Here is a 19,078-nt window from a genome sequence, read left to right as displayed (position 1 = left end):
GCAGGACTTGAGAGTTTCTCATGTATGCCTCTTTATCACACAAGCCACTGTGTGGACTACACTTCGCCCTGTGCCACAAGCATTGGGAGCAGGGACTTCCCTGGTGGTCCAGTGGGTAAGTCTCCAGGCTTCCAGCGCAGGGGGTGTGGGTTCAGTCCCTGGCCAGGAAACTAAGATCCTAAATGCCTTGAGGTGCAGGTGTGGCCAAAAAAAAAAAAAGCTGTGCCACAGAGACCACTTGTCTGATTCCTCATCTCCTCTTCTCCAAGCAACATGTAGCACTAGAATCTAACTATTTCTGTTTCTTCAGTGCCTTTAGGTAATTGCATTATGTATCCTATCCAAGTTCTAGAGTTTCTTTTCTTTTTTTATATATATATTAATTAATCTATTTTTAGCTGCTTCAGGTCTTAGCTGCAGCACTCAGGATCTTTCCTTGTGGCATGTGGAATCTTCATCGTGGTGGTGGGCTTTCTCTCTAGCTACAGCTCATTGATTCAGTTGCCCCAAGGCATGGAGGATCTTAGTCCCCGACCAGGTATTGAATCCATGTCTCCTGTATTAGAAGGCAGATTCTTAACCACTGGACCACCAGGAAAGTCCTTAGAGTTACTTCCGTCAGAATGGTCCTAAGGCCCAGTAGAGCCTATAATATCCAGGAGTAAAAGCCCATTCTTATGAAATGGTAATTCTCAGCTTTATCACACATCTTACTCATCACAGTTTTGGCCTGCTTTCAAAAATCAAAGTCACCTCCACAAGATATAGATTCGTTTATTCATTTGGAATACTAAAAATAATTTGCTATGGGCCCTGCAGATGTTTTAAGAGATAAGTACCAAAGTAGTTCATTGCATAACTGTAATAAGTTTGTAATCTCTCAAGGTGACAGAGACTAATATTCTCTAATACCTGTTTTCCCCCTCTCTCTTAAAACAAGTGAAAACAATGCTGGTTTTTAGATATTATAAACAAAACTATGTTTCCCAGTCTCTATTGCACTTAGATTTGACCAAGTACCTAAAGTTTGGTCAATGGAATGGCAACAAAAGTGTCAAATTCAACTTCCGAGAAGTATCATTCATGGCCAGTGGGGAGGGTACTATGGCTTGAATGTTCGTATCCCCCTAAAATTCATATTAAAATCCGAACATGCAAAAGTGATGGTATTAGAAGAGGGAGCCGTTGGGAGACACTAAAATCATGGTGGTGGAGCCCTCATGAATGGGGTCAGTGCCCTTATTATAGAGCTCCAGAGAGATACTTTGCCCCATCCACCTCATAAGGACACAGCTAGAAGACACTGCTATGAATTGGGAAGAGGCCCTCATTGGAAAGCAGCATGCTGGTACCATGATCTCAGACATCCAGCCTCCAAAATTGTAAGAAATAAATTTTTGTTGTTTATAAATGACCCAGTCTGTGGTATTTTGTAATAGCAGTCCAGATGGACTAAGACAGGAGGCGATCCCCCCTACCGTTTTTTTTTGTTTGTTTGTTTTTGGCTCTTTCTTTTCCCTGCTGGCTGGAATGCTGTTGAGATAGCTGAGTTCACGCAGCCGTATATAAACTTGAGGTGGAAGGACTCTCATCCATAACACCACAGAACCTCTAAGCCTGCCCTGAATTGCCTACCAACAGATTTCTTTTGTGTAAGTGAAAAATAAACTTACATACAGTTTAGCCACTGTTAGTTTGGATTTCTCTAAGACTCAGCCAAGGTAAATACAAATCAATGTTCTGGTCATTAAAGTGGGGAGAAGAAGAGTCCCATTGTCTTGAAGTTTAAAACTCCTGTAGCTGTAAGAATTATCGTACTAGGCAGGCTACCAGTAATCACCCCATTTTGTTCTATATATAAACAGTGCTATGTAAGCTAGTCTTAACCTTCATATTTCCAGGCCTGAAGTTCAGCTCTGGCTGAACCTCTCCATAAAACTTCTTCCCAGGCATCACTGCTAAGCAAATCTATTTGTTGTTATTTGTCGTTTAGTCCCTAAGTCATGTCCAGCACTTTTGCGACCCCATGGACTGTAGCCCGCCAGGCTCCCCTGTCCGTGGGATTTCCCAGGCAAGAATACTGGAATGGGTTGCTACTTCCTTCTCCAGGGGATCTTCCCAACCCAGGGGTTGAACCTGCATCTCCTGCATTGCAGGCAGATTCTTTACCATCTGAGCCACCTGGGAAGCCCAAGCAAATCTATGCCTTATTCCAAATAAACTTCCTCCAATGGAATGCTAACACATATTAAAAAGCAGAGACACAACTTTGCCAACGAAGGTCCATCTAGTCAAAGCTATGGTTTTTTCAGTGGTCATGTATGGATGTGAGAGTTGGCCTATAAGGAAAGCTGAGCGCCGAAGAACTGATGCTTTTGAACTGTGGTGTTGGAGAAGACTCTTGAGAGTCCCTTGGACTGCAAGGAGGTCCAACCAGTCCATCCCAAAGGAAATTAGTCCTGAATATTCACTGGAAGGACTGATGCTGAAACTGAAACTCCAATACTTTGGCCACCTGATGTGAAGAGCTGACTCATTTGGAAAGACCCTAAAGCTGGGAAAGAATTGAACTGAACTGAATGGAATGCTTCCATTGCCTTCTCCCTCGGTGCTATCCTGACTGACTGATTCACTCACTCATCTGACAAGTATATATAAATGCCTACCTTGAAGCCTGTCTTAATCTCAGTTCGTCTTTGCAAACATACTGGATGAGGTGAGAATTGCCTGAAGCCTGCTACCAGCCTCAAGATGACCGACCCTCTTGCAAGAAAGACAAATATCATAAGATATCGCTAGTATGTGGAATCTAAAAAAGTGGTACAAGTGAACTTATTAGAGTCACAGATGTAGAAAACAAACTTATGGTTACCAAAGGGGAAAGAGGTAGAGTGAGGGATAAATTGGGAGGTTGGGATTGACATGTACACACATATACACACTGCTGCTGCTGCGGTTGCTAAGTCGCTTCAGTTGTGTCCGACTCTGTGCGACCCCATGGACGGCAGCCCACCAGGCTCCCCCGTCCCTGGGATTCTCCAGGCAAGAACACTGGAGTGGGTTGCCATCTCCCTCTCCAATGCATGAAAGTGAAAAGTGAAAGTGAAGTCTCTCAGTCGTGTCCAACTCTTCGAGACCCCATGGACTGCAGCCTACTAGGCTCCTCCATCCATGGGATTTTCCAAGCAAGAGTCCTGGAGTGGGGTGCCATTGCCTTCTCCACATATACACACTACTGGATGTAAAATAGATAACTAATAAGGACTACTGAACAACACAGGGAACTCAATGCTGTAAAGACCTATGTGGGAAAAGAGTCTCAAAATGAGTGGATATGTGTATATATACCACTCATTTGTATATATATGATATATATATATGTGATATATGTATATATACCACTCACATATATATTTATATATATACACAACAGTGTAACTGATTCACTTTGTTGTATAGCAGAAATTAATACAACATTGTAAATCAACTATATTCATTAAAAATAAATTTTTTAAATAAAATTTTTAAAGATGACCTTCTTGCAAATCTACATCCTGATTCCACCTTGCATCATTGTTTTGGCCTAAACAGAACAAAAATGAAAAAGTAAGAGGCTGATTCCTGAAACAGAGCTGGAAAGGCTTTTAGAGGCCATCTAGTTCCACCTTCTTTTTTTTAGTATAAGTCAGCCAAGGCCCTGGTGCACCAGCAACTTGCCCAAGGTCAAGAGACAGAGCCAAGGTTAGAACCCGGAGGCAGATTTGCCGATCCCTGCACAGTCCTCTGTTCCTCCCTCAATCCTTATCTCCTTCATTCACACCTAATCCAAATACAAAGATTACACGGCTGTTATTTTGATTCAAAAATAAAACATTTTACTTTAAGAGCCCTCCCATATATCCTCAGTATCAAAGGGAGAAGTTACCTTTGCTGATTTGTCTTTGAACTGATTCCCAATTGATTCTGAGGAATGAACATGCCAGCAGCCCAGACCAGGACCTTTTTTCCTGTGGCTTGGAACCCTTGGGACTGAAGAAAATTAAGTCAGGCGGAAGTCACATGCTGACTCACAAGGTAACTTTTCAGTGCAAGTTTACAGCCAAATGCCCTTCGCCCAAGGTGACTTCTCAGCAATTCCTCTGTAATTCAACAGCCACTTGGTGTGACTGTTCTCCAACACGCTGTGCTAGCAAAAAAAAAGTGGGGGAGTGGGGGGAGAAAGTGTTCCCCTATTTCAAGGTGAAGCAAGTGTCATCCATCATAAGCGGAAAGTTTCCAGAAGAGAGCTCGTTCTTCAGACCTGTGACCTTGGTCTCCTGCGGAAGAAGCTGTTCACGGTTTCAATCCGTATTCTGAGGGAGAGGAATGAACGCACATAAAAACCTTCTTCTTCTTTTTAAAAAATTTCACTTAGTTGCTATTTCTAGTCCTATATAATGCTTCAGGGACACTGCAAGCTTTGTGGGCTTTTTATTGATTTACTTTTTAGGCAGAGTATTTTTTTGTGCTTTGGTATTGTGTTCAGAGACAGAAACTGCCTCTAATTCAAACATCCTGGATTCAGTAACCATAAGTATCTTCTTGGAATATTAACTCTTAGGCCTTTTCTGGGTCTCATGTAATTTTGGGGTAGTGACCTGGAATAGCCATTGGGTATTTAAACATGGATTCCCACTCCATTGGGCTTCCCTGGTGGCTCAGTGGTAAAGAATCCGCCGGCCAAGCAGGAGACGCAGGTTTGATCCTTGGGTCGGGAAGATCCCCTGGAGAAGGGAATGGCAACCCACTCCAGAGGAGCCTAGTGGGCTACAGTCCATGGGGTTGAAAAAGAGTCGGACATGACTGAATGACTACACCACCACCTCCCACCTCCCACCCCACTGTCTGGTCCTGGGAGTGGAAGGTCAGAAGAGTTCATCCACCAATACTTTATTTCCACCCCCTGACCCAGCAGGTTTTTACTTTAGTTATTCCACCAAAAAATAACAAAGCAGACATGAAAATGAGAAGCCTGGCAAAAGTCCTGAGGGTCTGGGTTCAAGGAAGCACTTTCATATGTGAACCTTTGGAGTCAAATCAGTATGCATGGTTCACTGTATAAAAATAGCAGAATGAATATAAGAAAAAAAAAGTCTATTCTCTGGCTGGGCAAAACAAACAGGGTCTATGGAATCTGAAAATACTTCAAAGCAGAAACAAACATTAAAAGGAAATCTTTAAAGAGAAACAAAGTAAATATTAAAAGTCCTTTTGGCTCAGAAGCTAAGACTGTCCTAAGAGGTTATGTACAGATCTTGCTTGTTTATCTTAGGACATTTGTGAGCCAGGCAGGGCTGCCAAGTTGCAAGAATAAAACAGGCTTTTAACCTTCTAAATAAGTTAAATAAAAGAAAAAGTAACACGGGTAGAACAAAGCATCAGAGCCACACTTTCTTCGGGAAGTTTTCCACTTTCCTGCAGGTTGAAAGACCAGAGTTGCACTGCAGTGATTCCACATCTGCAGATAAAAATCCAGGGGCACCCATAGGAGTTAAGATGGAAGAAAATAAAAGTATCCTGCCTTGCCAGGTGTGGCATATGCACAACTCAGAAGGGAGTGCTATTGTTCCTCAGTTTTTCATGTTCAAGGCACGGGACACTTCCAAACAAGATTTGGCCTGTGTAGTCTTAGCTTTGAATTTTTCAACTTTTTCTTGCTGGTACTCACAGCTTTTTACCTACACTCCATGTTGCTATTGGTACTGTAATCTACCCTCAACCCCTGCCTTTTCTTGAGCATCTGGAGTCTAAGAAGGTGTGGGCAACAGAGTGGGTGTCATAGTTTCCATCCTCCATGAATATGCTTGGTCCCTGATCTTACCTCTAGGACAGAGCAGCGCATAAGCTAGCAAGTGTAAGAAGAGAGACAGGGGCCTGAGCAAGGTGGAATGAATATGAGAAATGGAATCCTTGAGTCTTCAGGATCAAAGCAGCTCGTTGTGGGGCCCAAGAGCTGAAAGAGGCCAACGAGACCACCTCTGCTCAAGATTCCTGACCAATGGTCAGCCAACTTCTCCTTGGAAACTGCAAAGGTCTTTCTGGCAGACAAAGAGTTGCAACACTCAGACTCCTGTGAAAAATGGATTTAGCAACCCAGCATCAAGGAATGTGGGCTTCCCTGGTGGCACAGTGGTAAAGAATCCGCCTGCTAATGTAGGAGATACGAGAGACGCGGGTTTCATCCCTGGATTGGAAAGATCCCCTGGAGGAGGAAATGGCAACCCATTCCAGTATTCTTGCTTAGAAAATTCCCTGGACAGAGGAGCCTGGGGGGCTACAGTCTACAACTGAGCAACTGAGGACACAGCATATCAAGAAATATGGGTAGCTGCTAACATCCAGCTGTTATTGCTTTCAGAGTCTGCCCAGGATTTTTTTTTCCCCTTTATATACAATCTGGCTAAACAAAACATTTATTATCTTAACTTAAACAAAAGCCTTTTATATTTCGATATAGATGATTCACAATGTTGTGATGGTTTCAGGTGCACAGCAGAGTGACTCAGCCATACACACACATGCCTCCATTCTCCCCCAGACTCCCCTCCCATCCAGGCTGCCACATTGCACTGAGCAGAGTTCCCCGTGCTACACAGTAGGTCCTTGTTGGTGATCCATTTCACATATCGCAGTGTGTACATGTCCACCCCCAACTCCCTAACCATCCCATCCCCCATCCTGCCCCCCTGGTAACCATACATGCATTCTCCAAGTCTGTAAGTCTGTTTCTGTTTTGTAGATAAGTTCATTTATATCATTTCCTTTTAGATTCCACATTTAAGGGATATCATACAATATTTCTCTTTCTCTGTCTGACTGACTTCACTCAGTATGACACTCTTAGCTCCATCCATGTTGCTGCAAACACCTGGGCTTCTGAGCTATCAGCCTTCTCTGGCAGCCCCCAGTCAATGGCTGAGCAAGGTGGGGGTACAAACTCCTGGCCATTCCAGCCCAATGTGGGCAGTCTCTCTGCCAGTCTTTGCTTTAGAGCTTCACATTAGCTCAGCAGAGACTTAGTCCGACCTGTACCATCACTGTCTGAAGGCTGTCCTATTCAATCTTGGGAACAGAAAGTGGACATTAGGCAAAAACTAATGAAATCTAAATGACCTATAGACTTTAGTTAATAATAATGATGTATCCATATTGGTTCATGGCAGTCCACTAGTTAAGACTTCACCTTCCAATTGCAGGGGGTACAGGTTGGGGAACTAAGATCCCACGTGTTTCAAGGCCCAAAAACCAAAACATAAAAATAGAAGAAATATTACAACAAATTCAATAAGGACGTTTAAAAAATGGTCGACATAAAAAAATATTTTAAAAAATTGTTACATATGCACCACGGGCGTGCATGCTGAGTCACTTTAGTTGTGTCCAATTCTGTAACCCTATGGACGGTAGCCCTCCAGGCTCCTCTGTCCATGGAATTTTCCAGGCAAGAATATTGGAATGGGTTGCCACGCCCTCCTCCAGAGGATTTTCCTGACCCAGGGATCAAGCCTGCATCTCATCCATCTCCTGTATTGGCAGGAGTGTTCTTTACCACTAGGACCACTTGGGAAGCCCATGTACGCCTCACACAGTTGTTAGATGATAACAACAGGGGATTTGGGAGGTGGGTTATATTGGAACAGTCTGCACTCCCTTCAACAATTTTTCTGAAACTGTTGTAAAAGATGAAAGTTATTTTTAAAAAATCACTCCCTCATAGTGTTTAAATTAACTTTCCTATATTTAGTTAACATCTGCCTGTCAATCATTTTACTCAACGCCATTCAGTCTTAAAGAGTAGCTCCAGATCAGAACTCTACCAATAGATGCACTCTGGACAGCGGGACTATTGTCTTCTCTGATGTATTCTTCTGTCAATATGACCTATTTGAGGGGGTGGTTTGCTTAATCAGCAGTGAAGTGATGCCCTTCCAGTTGTCCTCTATCCAGAGATCATCACACTAGTGTGTGATGAGATAAAGAACTTGTAGCAGAATGCGTATCCACCACATCCTCAATGCATTGTTTAGCCAGGCTGACTTGTTTCCATAGCAAGGCTTTCTCAATGAAGGGAGCTGTGTGTGGCCTCCCCTCTGCCTCAGCCTGCTCCCCTCATGTTGGCTGGGTCACTAATCGGCCACAACCCTCAGCACTGCTTCCTCCTTCCACGTAGTAACATATACTTGACATCCAGTGCATTCCTGCTGCCCACCAGCTTCTATTAGGTGGGACTAACTGGGGTAGCAATCCTACAAAGAGTACGCAAAGACTGCTCAGAGGAGGGCACCGGGGAGGAGCTGTGCCCGTGCGGAAGTGGCAAAGCCCTCACACTGAATGCTGAGACTTCCAGTCTTCTCCTGGACCCTCCACTGACCGGCTGTGAGTAAGGACATTCCCCTGTCCAGACCTCACTTCCCTCATCTGTAAAACAAGGTGGTGGATTCAGGTAATTTCTGAGGGTATTCAGATTTTCGTTTTGTTTTTGTCTACTGGCCATGTCACATGCCATGTGGATCTTAGTTCCCCAGCCAGAGATTGAGTCCATGTCCTTTGCGTTGAAAGCACGGAGTCTTAACCACTGGACCGCCAGAGAAGTCCATGGTGGTTTTTTTTTTTTTTTGGTTTTGTTTTTTTGGGGAGCATTCTAGCTTTTGTGCTCCAGGATTCAACTCTTTCCTTCAATCTTACAGAAGTGTAGCTGATTTACAGTGCTGTTAATTTCTACTGTAGAGCAAAGGGATTTAGTGATACACACACATATATATACACATTCTTTTTTATAGTCTTTTCCATTATGGTTTATCACAGGGTATTGAATATAGTTCCCTGTGCTGTACAGGAGGACCTTGTTGCTCACCCATTCTATATACAATAGTTTGCTTCTGTTAATCCCCAACCCCTAGTTCTAGGATTCAACTCTGGAGTCAAATGACCTCCGCACCCATGATGTCCCTTGGCTGGGCTCTTCCACAATCTTGCTGTCCCCATCACACCTGCCAGCATTTTGCCTCCTATGGTGTTTCATCTGGTGACAAGTCTGCTGGCTTCAGGGTGGAACATGAGTGTGACGGCCAGCTGCCGGGCTCAAAGATAAGAGAACTAGAGAGTCTGGGGGCTGAAAGGCCTTCTCAGCAACATGTATCCCCCAGTGACTGAATGATGTTTCTGTGAAGCAAGTCAACACATGAGTGGAGTTTTCCATTTCTGCATATAGAGAGCTTGGAGGTCACCACTCTGTCCTAACAACAAGTAAAAAGATAAACAGACTGAAAAGGCAGTAACTCGTCTGGGATTCATAAGAGGAGGGGAGGACAGAGCGCAAACCACTGCAGCCAGGGCTGAAGAGACGTACAAGGGAAGGCAGAAAGTCACCACTTAGCAGAGCAGAAATACACAATCAGAACCACCACGGAAATCACGCTGGGATCAACAGTCACTGACGCATCATGGGGGGCTCAGTATGGACAACTCGGAAGGGTTAAAACTCCAAGGGGACTCAGCATTGTGAGATTTACCTCCAGGAGCTCAACCAGACTCCCACGGAGAAAATCCCCTTAGGCTTCCAGCAAAGGTAAGGGGCAGGAAACCATCTGAAACACGCCAGAGAATTCCGTTCGTCTTTTCCAAGTTTTAATTTATATTGGAGTATCGTTGATTAACAATGTTATGTTAGTTTCACGTGTATAGCAAAGTGATTCAGTTATACATACACATATATCTATTCTTTTTCAAATTTTTTTCCATTTAAGTTGTTACAGAATGTGGAGCAGAGTTCCCTATGCTATCCAGTAGGTCCTTGTTGGTTATCTGGTTTAAAAATAGTAGTGTGCGTATGTCAATCTTTCAGTGATAGTGAAGTCATGCATGGATGTGAGAGTTGGACTATAAAGAAAGCTGAGCACCAAAGAATTGATGCTTTTGAACTGTGGGGTTGGAGAAGACTCTTGAGAGTCCCTTGGACTGCAAGGAGATCCAACCAGTCCATCCTAAAGGAAATCAGTCCTGAATATTCAGTGGAAGGACTGATGCTGAAGCTGAAGCTCCAATACTTTGGCCACCTCATGCGAACAGCTGATTCATTGGAAAAGACCTTGATGCTGGGAAAGATTGAAGGCAGGAGGAGAAGGGGATGACAGAGGATGAGATGGCTGGATGGCATCACCGACTCGATGGACACGAGTTTGAGTGAACTCCGGGAGTTGGTGATGGACAGGGAGGCCTGGCATGCTGCGGTCCATGGGGTCGCAAAGAGTTAGACACGACTGAGAGACTGAATTGAACTGATATGTGAATCCCATACTTCTGCCCTGTCCCCATTTCCCCCTTGCCTTTGAATTCTGTGAGTCTTCAGCAAAAACTAGTTAACCAGAGTCTACTCTGCTATGATCAGAGTCTAACTGATCTGGGAAGGGAAATACTCAACTCCAGCCCACATGAATCATCCTCTCGTAGACAGGCTGGAGTGAACATGGCCCTGATGATGCCTTGATTTCTGCCCAGTGATGCTGAGGTTGGACTTCTGGCCTGCAGAACCTTGAGATATTAACTGCCTGTTTTTGTTTTGTATTGCAATCTTATTTATTTATCTTGCTTTTGGCTGTGCTGGGTCTTCATTGCTGCACAGGCTATTTCTCTAGTTGTAGTGGGTGGGGGCTACTCTCTAGCTGCAGGGCATGGGCCTCTATTGCAGTGGTTTCTCCTGTTGTGTGCGGACCACGGGCTTTAGAGCACAGGCTCAGTAATTGCAGGGCGCGAGTTTAGTTGCTCTGCGGCATATGGGATCTTCCTGCACCAGGGATCGAACCTGTATCTTCCAAGTTGGCGGGTGGATTCTTATCCGCTGAACCACAAGGGAAGCCCACGCCTGTTGTTTTAAGCCTCCAAGTTCATGATCATTTCTCACGGCAGCCTCAGGAAACAAACCCACCCTCTTGCTAAATTTCATCTTCCTTTCCTATAGACTTTTCTTTCTCTAGTACACAAAGCCTCTTTTATCTGCCAGAACGTGGCAGGGTAACACTCTCCAATTGGAGAGCTTAATAAACGGACTGTTTACAAAGGCCTTGAGCAGTCAGGAGACAGGAGACAGGGCTGTTCTCCAGGTGGGTACAGTCAGGGAGACGCCGCCGCCCTGGGCCTGCGGGGGTGGGAGGGACAGAGCTGTGGGGAGAGGGCCACTGACAGGAGTGTCAGGGGACATGGCCGGCCCAGGCGACACAGCAGGAAAGGGAGCAAGGGGAATAAATGCCTTCGCTTCCCTCTCTCTTCCCTCTGGCCTCCGGCCTGAGGCCTCGGTTGGCTGAACCTGAACTAGCAGCCAGCTGCAAAGGAGCCATTCGGGTCAGCCTCCCGGATGCAGAGGAGAGTGGAGAAGGGGGTGGGAGGGGACTTGGGGGCCCACGGAAACATCCAGCACCTGAGATACTGTAACCTTCTTCCAGACCACCCGTCCAGCAGGCTGGTTTTGTGGGTCCAAGCTCTCCTCCACAGGAAATGGTCTCCTCAACTGTAAAATGAGTTGGGTTTTTTTTTGTCTTTTTTTTTTTTTTTTTTAGCCATGCTGCAGGGCTTGTGGGATCTTCATTCCCCAACCAGAGATGAACCCACGCCCCCTGCCTCGGAAGCTCGGAGTCCTAACCGCTGGACCACCACGGAAGTCCCCACAATGAAGGGTTTGGACCAGGAAGCCTCTGAGAGCCCTTTCGGGGATCTGAGGCTCACGGTTCCAGAAGCAGACTGATCGCCTTCCCAGGCTAAGGCAGATCCGAACGTGCCTGAAGTCCCACAGCTGTTTCTTTCCTTGCTTCTCTTCTCTGGGACGCCCCACAGATCTGGGCGGGCATCGCACTGCACGCGGCCCAGAGCATCTCCTGGGAAAGGAGCCGGCCGGGGAGGCTGGAAAAGGAAGCCCGAGGTCAGAAGAACAAGAAGGGGCTCTGGACAACCAACGGGGAGAGGCCAGCCCCTCAGCCACGGGGGAGTCAGCGCTCCAGGGCAAGTCCGCCTGTTCCTGAAGAAAACTCTAGTGGCCTCAGGCCTCTAGGCTGGCTGGCCCAGCATAGAGGAGGCTGCCAGTCCCACGCAGCTGGTAATCATTAGCCAGAAAGCCAAACTGTGGAAAGTTCCAAGGGTCCTGACCAAGGAGCAGACACCAAACCTTCCCCTGCTGCCTTGGGGCATTCTGTTCTGCTCTCTGGCTGCTTTTTCAACCATTCCTGTCTGCTTCTGTTTCATGGAACCTCCTTTTGAAGATAGAAGGTGAAGCCAGGAGACTCTCCAGGGCTGAAAGTGCAGAAAGTGTTACCTCCCCCAACCCCCAGTCCCCTATCTTGGGTGGGCTGGGAGATACAACAGATTCCTCTTTCGCCCCTAACTCTGCGTGCGTGTTAAGTCGCTTCAGTTGTGTCCGACTCTCTGCAGCCCTATGGACTGTAGCCCGCCAGGCTCCTCTGTCCATGGGATTCTCCAGGCAAGAATACTGGAGTGGGCTGCCATTTCCTACTCCAGGGGATCTTCCCAAACCAGGGATCAAACCCGAGTCTCCTGCACTGCAGGCGAATTCTTTACTGTCTGAGCCACCAGGGAAGCCCGAAGTAAAGGAGATTAGGGAGTGAACGTCGTTCAGTCGTGTCCGACTCTTTGCGACCCCATGGACTGTACAGTCCATGGATTTCTCCAGGCCAGAATACTGGAGTGGGTAGCCTTTCCTCCTCCAGGGGATCTTTTCAACCCAGGGATCGAACCCAGGTCTCCCACATTGCAGGTGGATTCTTTACCAACTGAGCCACAAGGGAAGCCCAAGAATACTGGAGTGGGTAGCCTATCCCTTCTCCAGCAGATCTTCCCAACCCCGGAATCAAACCGGGGTCTCCTGCATTGCGGGTGGATTTTTTACCAACTGAGTTATCAGGGAAGCCCAAGTAAAGGAGATTACCCTAAAAAAAAAAGCCCTGCATCCAGAAGTTACCCCACCCCTGGTAGTCTGACACCGTCTGCTGGCTGGGATTGCAGCTGCGCTGGGCCTCTTCTGTCAGGCACCTTTGCATTCTCTGACCTCTGCTCTCCATCTGCCTAAGAAGGCTGTGAGTAACTGCTTCCTCCATCCCTTTCCAAATACAGCCCTCCTCAGGCAGACAGAACGGGCTAAAATCCAGGAGGATTCCATTTGCCATAAATGAATGTGAATCACAGTCGCTCAGTTGTGTTCGACTCTTGTGACTCCATGGACTGTGGCCTGCCAGGCTCCTCTGTCCATGGGATTCTCCAGGCAAGAATACTGGAGTGGGTTGCCATTCCCTTCTCCAGGGGACCTTTCCAACCCAGGGATCGAACCCAGGTCACCGGCATTGCAGGCAGTTTCTTTAAGGTCTGAGCCACCAGGGAAGCAGAGTTAACCCCTCACACCTACACCCAGACATCCTGAGTTAGAACTCCCACCCAGGGCTCAGCAGCTGAGTGCTTCTGTGCACATTATTTCCTTCTCCAAGCCTCATTATCCTCATTTGTAAACTGGGGATAATTGTAGTACTGTTAACCCCTGAACACCATGGGGGGAGTTCAGGACCACCACCCTCCACAGAGTCAGCCCTCCATATCCAAGAATCCGAATCTGTGGATTCAACCAGCCCCAGGTAGGGTCGTAACTGTGATAGCTTCCCTGATGGCTCAGTTGGTAAAAAATCCACCAACAGGAGACTCCAATTTGATTCCGGGGTTGGGAAGATCTGCTGGAGAAGGGATAGGCTACCCACTCCAGTATTCTTGGGCTTCCCTTGTGACTCAGCTGGTAAAGAATCCACCTGTAATGTACGAGACCTGAGTTCGATCGCTGGGTTGGGAAGATCCCCTGGAGAAAGGAAAAACTACCCATTCCAGTATTCTGGCCTGGAGAATTTCATAGACTACAGTCCATGGAGTTGCAAAGAGTCAGACAAGATTGATCGACTTTCATTTTCTTATAGGGACTTACGCAGCTCAAACCTGTATTGCTTAAGGATCAACTGTAATCCCCTGATAGGGAGAGGTAGGGATTAAACATGAGATGCTGTGTATGAAGCACTTAGTACAAAGCATGACTCATAGTAAGTGCTCAATAAATGGCAGTCCCCCAGTTTATTTCCTGCCTACTTTTACTTCCAGTAAGGGTAGGCAAACGGGTGCATGCTACTCTCAAAATCATTGCAAACTTAGTCTAAACTTAGGCGGCGCTCACAGATTTATCCTCTGAGAAAAACCACAAAATTCTTTTGTAAGTCATGATCCCTTCCTGGTTTTTTTTTTTTTTTTTTTCTTTTATCAGCTATATTTAGCTCTTAAATTTTATATCTCAGCTTGAAATCTTAGAGTCATCCTTCCAAAAGTACAAGTGGTTCAGCCAATGGCATTTACAAGCAAGCTGTTGTTTTGGTTCTTTTTTTTTCTCCAGAAATAACAATAGGTCAGAGGTGAGACTGATTTCCATAACTCCAAATATAAATAAGGTAAACTTCATTTAATCAAAGAATCCAATTTGGCAAGTCCAATTCTGAAGACTAGTTATTCCAGTTTTATTAAACTTCCAAGAGAACATTTAAGCTTTTTCTCGCAGGTTGTAAGCTGTCTCTCAGGGACCCTGGGTCTGGGTAAACACCCCATCCCCACCCCCAGCTCACAGTTGAAATTGTTGGTGTTGATTTTTTCAAATGCTAGCTACTTCTTCTTTCCAGCCTGCCACCCAACCACTTTACCTAAGGTTAATCCAAACTCTTTTACACATAATAACATATTTTTTAAAAAAGATTTTCTTGATGTGGACATTTTTAAAGTCTTTATTGAATCTGTTACAATATTGCTTCTGTTCATGTTTTGGTTTTTTGGCCATGAGGTGTGAGGGATCTTAGCTGCCTGACCAGGGATCAAACCCACATTGGAAGGCGAAGTCATAACCACTGATCCACCAGGGAAGTCTCCATAGTAACATATTTATTGAGTCCTTACTATGTGCCAGACACAGTTTTAAATGCTTTATGTGGACTAAGTCATTCTCTCATAACGTTATTATAATATAAGTACCATTATTATCATCTCTCTACACGAAATATTATTTTGGAAATTTGCATTAGAAAATCTAGCTGATCTGGGGCAGAGCAGAGATTTGAGGCCAGGGAGTCTAGCTACAGAGCTGGCTCTTGCCCACCAAACTATATTCCCTCTCCTAAGAGAGGTGACGTTTCCCAGGGACACAGTTTGCACAAGAATTCCGACTCTCTGTGTTCACAGCAGCACCCTTCCTCCGTAGAATGTTCTGTCCTAGCCCCATTTCTCCCAGCCTATTCCCAGGGGGCATCCCTTACCAAAACATGAAAGAAACACCCTACTAACAACAATGTCCTTCTCACCTCTGTCAAAGGGGGCTGCAAAAATATTCAAGGCAGGGTGGCTCAGACTTGGGCAAGGGGCTCCAAGTCCAACCTCAACATTAACTGGCTGGGCACCCTTAGTCAAGTCACACATCTTCACCCACACGTGCTCACCAGTAGAGCAGGGGAACAGGCAGAAACTGCCTTCCAGGGCTTTTGTGGGGATTGCGTGAGCATATGTGTGCTCAGCACAGCGCTGGGCTCAATAAGGAAGCTGTCATCATTAAGGGAGATCAATAAGAGCTATTATGAGTATTGATCGTACAGTCCATCACTGTGAGTAGAACTGAGAAGGTCACATTCCGAGAAGACTCAGAGAGAGCCTGGGTTGTCATATACGCTCTATGGGGCCCTGTCCCTTATTCGTCCCTGAACCTGAGGACCAGCTGCCTGAGACAGAAGGGGTCACCCCCAAGCCTGCCTGGCACACGACACCTGTGAGTTTCCCAGGGCGGGAGATGGTTATTAAGTAGAAGGTGATGCGGAGAGGCAAGTGAGAGCCCAGACAAGGCCAAGCTGGAAACCCCTCTGTAAATCAACCCCATCCTGTAAGCAGTTATTTTTTCCCGAGACACAACATTACCTGTCCCAGGTTAGCAGTTCTGAACATTGATTTCAAAACTTGCTTTCGACTCAGCCCCTTAACACTCAGGTGAAGACAGAGCTGCTTTGTTGGGAGAGGGAAGAGGAGGCTCCTGGAGCACCCACTTGTTGAACTCCTCCCCAGAGGGACCCCATGTCCCTTAGAAAGGGCACTGAGGTCTTTAGACCACAGCTTGAGAATCATACTCCAAGAGAAACAAATGTATAGTCATCCCTTGGCTCCCCCTGCCCCCCGGACTAGTTCCAAGATGCTTGCGGGCACCAAAACCCACCCGTGCTCAAGTCCTTTTCATAGAAGGGCATGCAAGCTCAGTCACCTCAGTTGTGTCTGACTCTTTGCAACCCTATGGATTGTAGCCCACCAGGCTCCTCTGTTCATGGGATTCTCCAGACAAGAATACTGGAGTGGGTTGCCATGCTCTCCCCCAGGGGATCTTCCCTACCCAGGGATCGAACTCATGTCTCTTACATCTCCTGCACTGGCAGGGAGGTTCTTTACCACTAGTGTCACCTAGGACTCTCATAAAATGGCACAGTACTTGCATATAACCTACATACATCTTCCCTTATACTTTAAATCATCTCTAAAACCTAATACAAGAATGTAAATACATTCTAAATGTAAGCACAATCTAAATACAAATATGATCTAAATGCTATGTAAATAATCACATGCAAATTCAAGTTTTACTTTGGGGAACTTTCTGGAATTTTTTTGGAGATGGCCTTCCGAAGTTGTTTGAACGCAGAACCTGTATACGATATGAACTTTGCTCTTAGTGAACTTAGAGTCTAGTGAGCTGGTGGCTACAGGTTTGCACTGGCTGGTAAGTGAACTCCAGTGTTCCTCGTTTAAGGTACAAATCCTAGCAAGGCACCGTTGCTACCTTCTACAGGGCCCTGAAGCTTTTCAGTTGCAAAAGTTTCCTCTGTGTTTATACTGCACAGGGTAGATAGGGGCTGGGAGGAGCATGCCTGAATCGTTGACCTGCTTCAGTAAAATAATTTCTAAGATTAACTTATCTCTCACAACACCTCTGTCAGGTTATTATTGTCTCATTTTGCAGATGAGGAAACTGAGGCTGAAGATATTTAACTTGTCTGAAGTCACCCAGCTAGACAATGCAGGACCCCAGAGTCAAACCCCATCCTGGTTTCAGAGGATGGTGGCCTGGACTCAGTAGATTCCTCCTCTGCACTTACTAGTTGTGTCTACAGCCTCAGTTTCCTCATCTGTAAAGTGGGGATGATAATGATACCTGCCACCTTCAGAATGGTGCCTGGCACACAGCCAGGACTCAACAAGAGTTAGTACCCGTCTCAGGATCACCAAATAACAGATTATGGCTCATTTGTCCAATATACTCGCATTTATTTGGCTGGTTAGAATACTGGAGTGGGTAGCCTATCCCTTCTCCAGCAGATCTTCCTGATCTAGGAATTGAAACAGGGTTTCCTGCATTGCAGGCAGATTCTTTACCAACTGAGCTATCAGGCAAGCCCAGAAAACAGTGCAAGGCAGTATGTGGATAAGGAGCCAAATGCGTCCTGCAGAGAAGTAAAGGCCATAGAGTTCAGAGAAAGGGCATTTGAAATGCTTCACTTATTATTGCTTCATAAAATTTTGAGCATTCCTCGTGCAGAAGCCCTGCTGAGCTCACTGTCAGCCCAATGTCAGCATGTGCTGCCAAGGCCAGCCTCTCAGCCACCAGCTGGGGTATGTCCTTAACAAGCCACATGCTGCCTTCCAGGTAGACCAGTTAGCTCTACCACAGACAGACATCTAAGTCTCTAGGGATGCCTGGGTTCTGCCCATTAACACATGCCACTGGGGCCGTGTGCCACACCTCCATGCTGAGAAACAGCTCAAGGTGTGTGTCTCCAAGACAGCAGGTGGCAGGCTGTGGGGGTGGGTGGGAGGGGGGCATCAGGGGCCAGGAAGACACATGACCCAGGTGCTGGGAAACAGCTGGACCCCAGCTCATCAAGTCAAAAATGCCTTTTCCTTGTGCATCCACGTGGTCCTTTTTCTCTGAATCTATTCAGAGCTGAAGGTCTTTATGAACCTTCCCTGATATTCCAGGACTCCCCTCCCCATGCCCCCTCTCTCCAAGAAAAGAAAGCAAAAGAGAAAAGAAAGCAAGGAATCCCCAGAATTCTGCCCTAGCACTTACTTGCCACACCAGGTAAATAACGGCGTGCTTCCAGAGACTCCAGAATTAAAGCTAAATTTGGGAAAAAAGGGGGAAAAGAAAGGCTGACTTCCCCCAAAGTCCACTCACCTACCGCATACCCCCATCAGCCAGAAAACACCCCAGCCCGAGGCTTAAAGGTCAAGCCCTCGCTTTGCTAAGTAAATGCCAAGTGAACCCAGGGCGCCCAGCCCCTCATTCCTACCTCGTGCCCAGTGGTCCCCGGTCGCCTCGCTCCCTCGGGCATCACCTGCTACGGCGGATCCAGCATCTCTGCTCGGGAAGCCGAGCGCCTCTGATGTGGGAGAGGTTCCGCGGAAGGAAGGGGAGGGCAGGCTGAGATCACTGACGTGGGGAGGGGTGGGTCTCCCTAAGCAAGCACTTGGTTCCAGGGGAAAGGATGTTTTGTAAGTTTTGGCTTGAATGTCCAGGGGCAGAACAGGAAGTGTGCACTAGGGCTGGGAGCCCAGGGTGCATTTCCACAGCCTCCCTTTAGAGGGAGCTTCCTGGGGTCTCTCAACTGCGGCCCGGTCTGGAATGCAAAGCTCTGTCTGAATCCTGGAGCTTTCCCCCGCCTTACGCTTTACTCCAGCACTTTCTTCTTCTTCTTCTTCTTCTTCTTCTTCTTCTTTTTTTTTTTTTTGCTTTTTTCCCCTCCTTAATGGACCGTCAGCTTCGTTCCTGACATGCTGGAAAATTTTCCCTAGGCCTAAACTTGGCTCAGGAACACTCTCCCCTTGTGAGAGAATTTCTCCTGTTACACAGTTCAGATTGAAAAAAAGAGAGAGAGAGAGAGAGCTATTTGTTTTGCCAACTTTTGTACTGGGAACATTTTTGATGAATTTCCTC

General features: G+C 46.4%; 1 protein-coding gene across 3 annotated transcripts in view; it reads right to left on the bottom strand.

The window, feature by feature from the left end:
- The window catches only part of TACC1 (transforming acidic coiled-coil containing protein 1), a 123,666-nt gene extending 105,140 nt beyond the window's left edge, over window positions 1-18,526 (bottom strand). Inside the window, exons 1-2 of one of the 3 annotated variants that reach the window (XM_060406924.1) lie at window positions 18,435-18,526; window positions 18,212-18,262 (exon numbers count right to left, since the gene is read on the bottom strand). Coding sequence is in view for 1 of the 3 variants with exons in the window: in XM_027962519.2 (XP_027818320.2) it covers window positions 3,926-4,029; window positions 18,435-18,476 (146 nt within the window). In the remaining 2 variants the exon portion in view is untranslated. Of the gene's footprint in view, window positions 1-3,925; window positions 4,030-18,211; window positions 18,263-18,434 lie in introns of all 3 variants that reach the window. The other 2 variants (XM_027962519.2, XM_027962526.2) reach the window with 2 other exon arrangements.
- Window positions 18,527-19,078: the final 552 nt, after the last annotated feature.

The sequence above is a fragment of the Ovis aries genome, chromosome 26 (genome assembly GCF_016772045.2).
Source record: "Ovis aries strain OAR_USU_Benz2616 breed Rambouillet chromosome 26, ARS-UI_Ramb_v3.0, whole genome shotgun sequence".
Taxonomy (NCBI): Eukaryota; Metazoa; Chordata; class Mammalia; order Artiodactyla; family Bovidae; genus Ovis; species Ovis aries.
This window is presented reverse-complemented; position numbering and strand designations above follow the sequence as displayed.